Below are 8,859 nucleotides of genomic sequence, written 5' to 3'. Positions count from 1 at the left end.
TTGTTGTATTGGTCATTGGTCCATTGGTTGTCAGTCACGCACTGGTCGTTGGTGTACTGGTCATTGGACTGTTGGTGGTTGGTGCACTGGTCGTTGGTGTATTGGTCACTGGTCCATTGGTTATCGGTACATTGGTTGTTCATGTCTTTTGAGCATTGGTTGTTTGTGCATTGGTCGTTCATGAATTGATCGTTGATACATTGATCGCTTGTGCATTGGTTGTTTGTGCATTGGCTGTTTGTGCATTGGTTGTCGGTACATTGGTCATTGGCACCCTTTGTCTTCTTGCACCAGTTATTCAACATTTCCTGTCTCCTCAGCTCTTTCTTTACATTTCTCAAATCTTTCCTCTGTTTCCTAATGGCTTCCTCCTGTTCCTTGAGGTGCATTGGTCGCTCGTGCATTGGTCGTTGGTGCCTTCGTCGTTCATGTGTTGATCGTTGGTGCATTGGTCGTTTGTGTACTGGTCGTGAGTGCATTGGTCGTTGGTGCATTGGTCGTTCATACATTGGTCGTTCATGCATTGGTCGTTGGTGCGATTGTCGTTTGTGCATCGGTTGTTCATACACTGGTCGTTCATGCACTGGCCGTTGGTGCATTGGTCTTTTATGGACTGGTCGTTTCTGCATTGGTCGTCCGTACATTGGTTGTTCATGCAATGGTCGTTCATACATTGGTCGTTCGTGCATTGGTCTTTCGTGCATTGGTCGTTTGTGCATTGGTCGTTCGCGCATTGGCCGTCGGTATATTGGTCGTTCGCGCATTGGTCGGTGGTGTATTGATCTTTGGTGCACTAGGGGATACGTCGGATATTGTGAACAAGGACTGAAGCGAGACTGTCTGTTTTTGCTGTTTTGAAACATTGGAAATGTAGTATCAGACAAAATTACAATAGCTTTATTTATAATGAACATATGTTTTGATCTATGTTGCTTTGTTCTTTATTTTCATTTCAACAGTTTCATGTCTGTCTTTCAACTAGATTTAATATTATGTAAAAACGTAAGATCTGTTCACTAATGATAAGAGATTTCAAGCAACATCAAAGGTGGGCTGTTGCAGCGCTAGCAAGTCTAGTATACAATACTGTCATTATGTTCATTCAGCATTAAAGCTTAGTGTCAGCTTATTGTTAAAGAAAAAATTGAGTATTCATTTTTCATTTTCTATAAGTTTCATGCTTAATTTTTTTCTGTCCATTAAATTCTAACGTTTTCATCTTGTGTTAGATTCAACTTTTTCAGTAGTATTTCTCCACAAATTGGTTCTCTAGTCAAAATACTCCTTTGATTTAATGAAATTTGGTGGGAGACTGTGTTCATGACGGGATTTGGATTGATCTGGATTGAGCAGTGAGGTGGCCTTGATGTTTTCAGGTGTTGCTAGGAGTTAATGGGGGAACTGAGTGGTCCTGACTGAGGTGTGTTCTGTTGAGGAACCTAGTTAAGGTAAAAATGTTTCTCTCCTACATGTAGGGCCCCAGGAAGAACTTCATGCCGGCCATTGTGTGAGGCTGACGTGTTGTCTTTCGAACATGTCGTGTCCTTGGTGGCTGTGATCTTTACACAGGGACCTCTTTGGGCTAAAAATTGAAATTTTTGTTCTTTTTATGTGTTTGTCTCGCAATTAATCAGTCAGTTAAAAGGCTAAATATATTAAATGTTGCTATTAATTTTCCTACATTTTATTTTCCAAGTTCCTTAATGCCTGTCATTGGAAGTGTATAGAACAGCAGATTTTCACTGTGTGCACACAAGTGCTCAATTGTCAAAATTTGGACAATTGACTCCCATTATAACCACATATTTTTTATATACTATATTGTATTATATATACAGTATACGTTTATATATTATACAGTATATGTATACAGTATATTACTATATGCAATAATGCTGACGTTATAATTAAACATGATACTCATTGTCTGCAGTAAGACACCGCCCCCAGTGACTCCACAGCCCAGACACAAACCCACTGTCTGTGTTTACAGTGCTGGAAAAATGTTTTTCCATGCATAGGTGAGCAGAGGCCTTTTCGATCAAGGGAAATTTCCTTGATAACACTGCATGTAACAAATTTTATGCTTTTATGCTATGTATAAATATGCATTCATGTATTCAATGATCAACTGCAGAGAAAACAAAATTACATTTCTGTGTGAAAGAAAACATTTGGACTCTGAAAAAGAAGTAGGGTTGAACGTTACTTTTAATTAAAATACTCAATGTCTATTTGAATCCTTTTCGGTGTGTTTGTACCCCCCCTCAAATTTAAACTATCCACCGGCAGCAAGCCAAAAATACTATTCAGAAGAAGCACACACAAAAGCAGAAGTGTGAGTTGAGATTTATGGAACTGTTGTTTATGATGTAATTCACACAAGAGGTACAATGATTGGCCAAAAAAAAAAGTAAAAAAGTCCCCCATTTTGGACCTACTTCAGCTTTCATTAAGACATTCACACCAATAAGCTACTGCAATGTCACAAGAGTTATTTCCATCTATGATACGTCATTTTTTTCATCAATGTTTTGCATTGATGATGGTAGGATCAGAACCATCAAACTGTGGTTTCTGTCCTCCTATTCAGTACCAGAAATGACACAGAACAAAAGAGCAACTTGAATAGAACTGATTTCATTTATTTATTGCAATAAAGATATACAAAGTATTGGTTATCATAACTGCTAACATGTTAGAAAAAGCGTGTGTGTGACTTTAACAGTCCCGGGTATCAAAACGTCACTGCTTCAACCAGCTGTGTCGATTCCATCCACATGTAGGAAAAACAGCTTCCATCTGCTTCACTGTTCATTTTTTCAAAAGGCATTTAAGACAAGTCAAAGCAATCAAAAGCAACAAAAAGGAAAAACCAAATCAACATGCAAACAACCAAAAAACCAAGATGACAGTGGAGAAATCTAGCCTAAAATAAATATCTGTGTCCATTGATGCCGTCAGACTAAATGAGTTTATTTACAGGCTGGTGGCCGTGGCCGACCAACAGAACATTAAGACCAGTTCATGATTTCAGGAAATCATCATCATGGCTCAACCAATGACAGATGGGTGCGGAGAGGAGGGGCTTTGGCTAAAATACAGAAATCAGGAGACGTTGGACGTGGACATGACGTCTTCAGGACGCCGCTCAGGCCTGAATGATCTCTAAAGTCAGAAATGTTGAAGGTCCAGCTCAGACGTTCTACATAGATGATAGTGTATGCAGGCATATATATTCCTTATTATACAAATAGAGAGTAACCAGTGTTCTTTTAAAATTAGAGTGCCCTATGACATCTACAGACAGGACCTCCTAGTGGACCAAAAAAAAACCCCTCTAGATCCCCTTCGTTTTAAAACCAGTGATGTCTTAAAGTCAAGCTGCATCAAACCGGATTAAAGCTACAGTATCTGATACCGGCTGTACTTTCAGTACAATGTCACTTTGGAATGCCAATGAAAATTACTGTGTTGTGCTTCATCAAGTGTGGGGACCCCCCCAAGAACCAGCTGACCCACACAACCACTCCAAAATCAGTTTAGTGTCTGTGCAACGAGGAACGACGTCTAAAGAAGTCTCCAACGTTAAACCAGAAAGACCCGTTTAACTCCAAGGGTCGTTCCTGATCCGAATTCCAATCCAGTGTTAAACCCAGTGGTTAGTCTTTTGCATGACTTCAACCAGTCCAAGATTGGTTCTGTTCCAGCCCTGAATGGCTGCCGCCCATCTAAAAGCTTGGCGGTGATCTGCTGCCCTACAGCGATCTATGTTCCTTCGGTCCATCTGGTCAGAGCTTCAGCTGAGTGGGTCAGAGATGTTTGGTGGCGGATTGGGACCTATGACTGGAGTCAGGGTTTGAACTGGTGGATGGATCTGGATTTCAGGTTGACAGTTCAAATGGAACCAAAGCCAAGACCACATTCAGGTTCTCCTGGATCCAACATGGGCCTGGATGTTCCTTTATTTCTGAACGGGTTGGTCTGGATCCACTGCATTTTGCTCTTTTGTCTTTGCTTCTTGGGAAGGTTCTGAAATCCAGGTGGTCTTTAAATTTAGGGGTTTGGGGAGAACCCCCCCATCTACATGCTTTCGAGTTCATATAATTAATGATTGTATACGCTATGCTATATATGGGACGCAGTGCTAAAGATAAAACGCCGTGCTAACCCAAACAACCCTACTGACAACCAGACCTGCACGCTAACACTTAGCGCTAACATTCATTCAGCTAACCGGCCAGTCGCGCTCACGTTCACACAGAACGTTCAGAACCCGCCTGACTGGGAGAACAAAGTCAGAGAACCTGTCTATTCTATAAAGTTTTTAATGAGAACCAAGACATTCAGCAAAAGTCTCCAGTCAGCTACAGACTTGTGTTGGAGACTCAGACTCTGTTCTTCAGGCACTAGAACCTTCAGGTTCTCACTCACATCTCATGAACACCATTTGTTGATTATCATTCAATTTGACTGCGGAACCATTTCAGCTTCAAAAGACGTTTCTATTGATTTATCTTTGCATACATTTTTCTAACATCCACTTTGAATTCCACCTTGACACTCCTTTAGTAGCCCAGAAAGAGGTGGTTGTCTGTTCTAAACAGAACAGAGCATCCTCCACATCGTGACCTTGGGGCTGTGTGAAGGTCGTACGACTACGTCAACATTCTTCTGCTCCAAAAGGCCGATCCGGTTTCAGTTGGAGCAACGACGTCAGGTGGTGATGATCTGAGGGCATCGAACCCTTAAGAGCACAAACACAACGACTTAATGCATAGAAGGTCTCCTCCCACACCCGCACATCTTCTTGAGGAGGTTTCCAGTGTGAAGCTGGCGCCTCAGCCGGAGAGCAGCCGACACACGCCCACATACAGAAGCATGGAGATTGGTGGCTGCGATCTGCTGACCCGTCACCGGGACAACAGACCAGAGCAGCTGGACAACGGGAAGAAAACAGGAGCATATACAGTACAGATGATGAGTGTGCAGAAAGACATAACTAATGGATCCCCGTCCTCACGCTCCCCCCCCAAACCGTCCAGCCGCTATGGCTTAGAAGGGAGACGAACTCATGACAATCGTTGGATCTGGCTTAAGGCAACTAAACAAGTAGACACACAAACAGTTGTGGGAAGAAATCCTTTAGTCAGCAGCTGAATGGGAGGCGGTCTCCGTGGTAACAGACTAACAGTTCAGGTCCTGTGCCTAAAGGATAAACCGAGTCGAGCAGCCGAGGCAGTAACCATCAACAGCTTTAAAAGGGAAGACTTAAAAGTGACTAAAATGACTTAAAACATTGATTAGGGTCAAAAAGAAAAAAAAGCCTTCATTCAATGAAGTGGACACCCAGGGAAACTCAAGCAATCTGCTCATAAATAGTCCAAAAGACAAAAAGAATCCCATTAAAACTCTATGACATGAAGAACTAGCATGGATATAGACCAGTAATAATAATAATATAGGTAATATAGAGATTAGGATTTCATCTGAACTGAAGGCACATCCGTAAGGCTTCAGACGGTGTAGCAAAGCTTTCGTGAGGTTCTCTCCAGGAGGAACAGCAGAGGGGATTATTGCTGCGTCACAACGAGCGTCGAACCAACGACCATCCAGGTGGACGTCGAGCTTTAGAGCCTGAGAGAAATCATCAGAACCACACCTTCATGAGGAAACGAGAAGAAACTCCAGGAGAAAAACTCAAGACATGTGGGAATAAATAAAGAGACAGGAGCAGAGGGGGGACGCCCCACCCCCACCCCACCAGCGTTCCTCCCCCGGGTATGAACACGTCCTCCAGGGTCGCTCTGCTACCAGCAGGACTAGAGAGTGGGTCGGATCGGGATGTGAGTGGGGCCACGCCCACAGGCAGGAGTGGGTGTGACACGTTAACGTAGAGGTTCTGCTCCGGGGTGGGGGGGCTTAGGAATAGAAGGTGAGGACGCTCTGGTGGTTGCCCCGCACCAGGATGATGGGGGGCAGGTCTTGGGACAGCACCTCCAGCCAGGCCATGTACAGAGCGCTGGACACCGCGCCCTTCCTGGCCAGCGGCAGGCTCCTGCAGGGGAAGGAGGAGGGCCGTTAGCGCCTGCTAGCAGCTAGCACACCAGGGCAGGTCCAGGTTCCCCCCCAGGTGGTTCTGGTGATCCTCTATGAACCACAGCTGATCAGGACGACTCGCTGTCCTCTCAGGGTTCTGGTTTAATGAGGCTTGTTCAGATCTCACACACCAACACACACACCCACACACACCCACACACACACTTACATGACGATGAGGTTGGCGGTGCTGGAGTGCTCCTTCAGCAGCTCGTTGAGTCTGATCTGACGATTAGTCTGAAGAACACAGATGCAGACGTTCAGGAACCGTGTGACAACAGAACAGGTTTGGACCAGGGGGTGGGGTGGGGTTTAGGGTCAGGGGTGGTTAGGGGGTCCGGCCCTGACCTTGGCACGGTACAGCTCCAGCTCGTTGTCTGTGATCCTCCAGGGTTCGCTGTTCTTCAGCCTCTCAGCGGCGTCCGGCTCCAGGTCGTCCTCCTTCAGTCGGTACGGCTCGATCATCTCCTCGAAGGCAGACGTGCTGCTCCACAACAACAACAACGACGTCACATGACCGGCTCTAACCCTAACCCTCCATCACATTGTCACACCGGGTTCCCTGGGTGGGCCCCTGAACACTCACTGCTCCTTCTTGGGCTTAGTGTTGATGTCTCCCAGCACGGTGATGTCCGAGAAGTCGATCCGGAACTTACTCAGTAGGGTGGCCATCCTGCACACGCACACACACACACACAGACACAGACAGAAACGGTTTGGACAGAATGAGGACACAGAGCCATCGTTCCCTCAAATGAAAGCCTTACGTTCGGCGGTCGTGGTCGATCCTGTTGATCTTTCCCCCGATGAAGACACGGATCTTGCAGTCCTTCCAGCGCTTCTTGTTGGTCAGGAGGTACGGAATGAGCAGGGTGAGACCTGGACGGAGACACCACACACCTGTCACACCAAGCTCACCCAGGACCCCCCCCCCCCTGGGGCCACCCCTCACACTGACCTCCGTCATCAAACAGCCACCACACATCCACAGTGCCCTTCCCCTGCTTCTTCTGGAACTGCTGGCTGGCCTCTAGCATCCTCTGGTCAGACACGTTGAGAGGGACCGTCGGGCTCTTCTTGTCTGCAGGATGAAGGCAAACATGAAGACACAACAAACAGAAAAGGCATCCATGACGACTGTCCAGAGCAGCTAGATCATCATCTACATCACATGTGTCAAACTCAAGGCCCGGAGGCCCAAATGTGGCCCGCCACATCATTTCATGTGGCCCGTGAGAGCAAAAAAGGTCAGGGTGTCTAAAAAGAAATTGGTCAAAGTGTGCTTTGACCATAAACTACATTTTCCACAATGCAGTAAAGAATCCCTTACTAACACAAACGTTTTTAACAAAGTTAATGTCCAAACTTGTGTTTGATGTTATTTTTCTTTATTCACTGGATAGTTTGATCCTTGATTGATGGAGTTCTGTGGGGTTTTTTCGTTACCTGACACACACCTGTTTACACTGGTCTGTAACTCCATCACAACAGCCGTCTGTCGACCTAAATATTTATGGTGACCTGAGTTTCCCATGCATGTGATGAAAAAGTGAAACGATAACTCTAACGCTGGACTGAGGAACTGAACTAACTGTGGTGCTACATCAGAAGCCCGACTACCAAAGGAGCTCAGAGGGAGAGACGGTCAGAGTTTACAGGCACAAGGCTGGAAATGTGAAAACAGGAGAGCAGCTTTCATCCTGGAAAGAAAGCTTCAGACTGCAAGTCAAAGACAGAAACAGGAAGCAGCAAGCAAGACGCTCTGCAGGAAACTGAAAAATTAGCACATTCAACACGTTCAAGAGTCAACACTGGAGTTAAGTTTGACTTCAGAGGCCAGGCTGTAGCTGGAAACAGGACAGGAAACAGGAAAGAAGGACTAAATGTCACCTCCAGAGCAGCGAGCCTGACGGCAGAGACAAACACCAGATGAACGAGCTGATAGACAACAGAAAGGTGGAGAACAAACGACGGCTAACAGGAAGAAGCACAAAAGGGAACGCAGACTATTAAAGACTATTAAAAAAAAAAAAAGTGTCCTGCCTTTCTTCAACAGGGGTTGAGTCGTAGCTCGACCATCATCTTCGTCATCTGGGAAACGTGAGAAAAGGAGAAAGATTCATGAGTGTGACGTGAGATGATTCCTGTGCCATGAATGATGGGGAGGAGGAGCAACAGGAAGTGTGTATTTATTAAAACATGACACACACGCTCCTCAGGAGGCTTAGGGTTCTGATTGGACCGGGTACAGAAGACCTGATTCTGTGCTCAGGGTTCTGTTGGAAGTCCACTCAGTGATCCAAACACGGGTCAGTGGTCCGTCTGTTCACCACTCCACTTCCTGTAGCTAAACCAGTTCTGACAAGTAAACCCATGAAGCAGGTCTGACTGAAGACTGAGATGACCAGTTTGATGACCGGTGAACAGATCACACCTGGACAGGTGCAGAGCGACCTGGTCTGAACCCATAACTGGCGTTGGTGTCTTAGGAGAGGAACGTGAATGAATTTTATTGTTATCGAACATAAAACGGGGGTCGACTCGTTCCTTCTAGAGAGCCGGGGAACCTGAGGCTGAACCGGCACCTCAGACGGAGTGTCTGGTTCCTCGGGGACACAAAGCGGGAGACGCACTGACCCAGTCATCCAGCCAAACCCTCAAACCCGTGTCTATCTATACGTCTATCCATCCCTACATTCAGAGAAGAAAAACTTTTCTGTGAAACAAACTGATTATGTGTGTGTTTGGCTCTTTGGGTGT

The 8,859-nt window shown here is 45.6% G+C and overlaps 1 protein-coding gene across 1 annotated transcript in view; it reads right to left on the bottom strand.

The window, feature by feature from the left end:
- Positions 1–2,621: 2,621 nt before the first annotated feature.
- Positions 2,622–8,859, bottom strand: part of LOC137608957 (solute carrier family 12 member 2-like) — a 32,432-nt gene continuing 26,194 nt past the window's right edge. The window contains exons 21-27 of the mRNA XM_068335602.1: positions 8,143–8,190; positions 7,058–7,180; positions 6,867–6,978; positions 6,686–6,772; positions 6,448–6,583; positions 6,269–6,336; positions 2,622–6,058 (exon numbers count right to left, since the gene is read on the bottom strand). Of these exons, the coding sequence (XP_068191703.1) occupies positions 5,923–6,058; positions 6,269–6,336; positions 6,448–6,583; positions 6,686–6,772; positions 6,867–6,978; positions 7,058–7,180; positions 8,143–8,190 (710 nt within the window). The 3' untranslated portion in view covers positions 2,622–5,922. The remainder of the gene's footprint in view (positions 6,059–6,268; positions 6,337–6,447; positions 6,584–6,685; positions 6,773–6,866; positions 6,979–7,057; positions 7,181–8,142; positions 8,191–8,859) is intronic.

This window comes from Antennarius striatus, chromosome 15 (assembly GCF_040054535.1).
Source record: "Antennarius striatus isolate MH-2024 chromosome 15, ASM4005453v1, whole genome shotgun sequence".
NCBI lineage: Eukaryota > Metazoa > Chordata > Actinopteri > Lophiiformes > Antennariidae > Antennarius > Antennarius striatus.
Note: the sequence above shows the minus strand (reverse complement) of the source record. Positions and strands in the feature narration are given on the sequence as shown.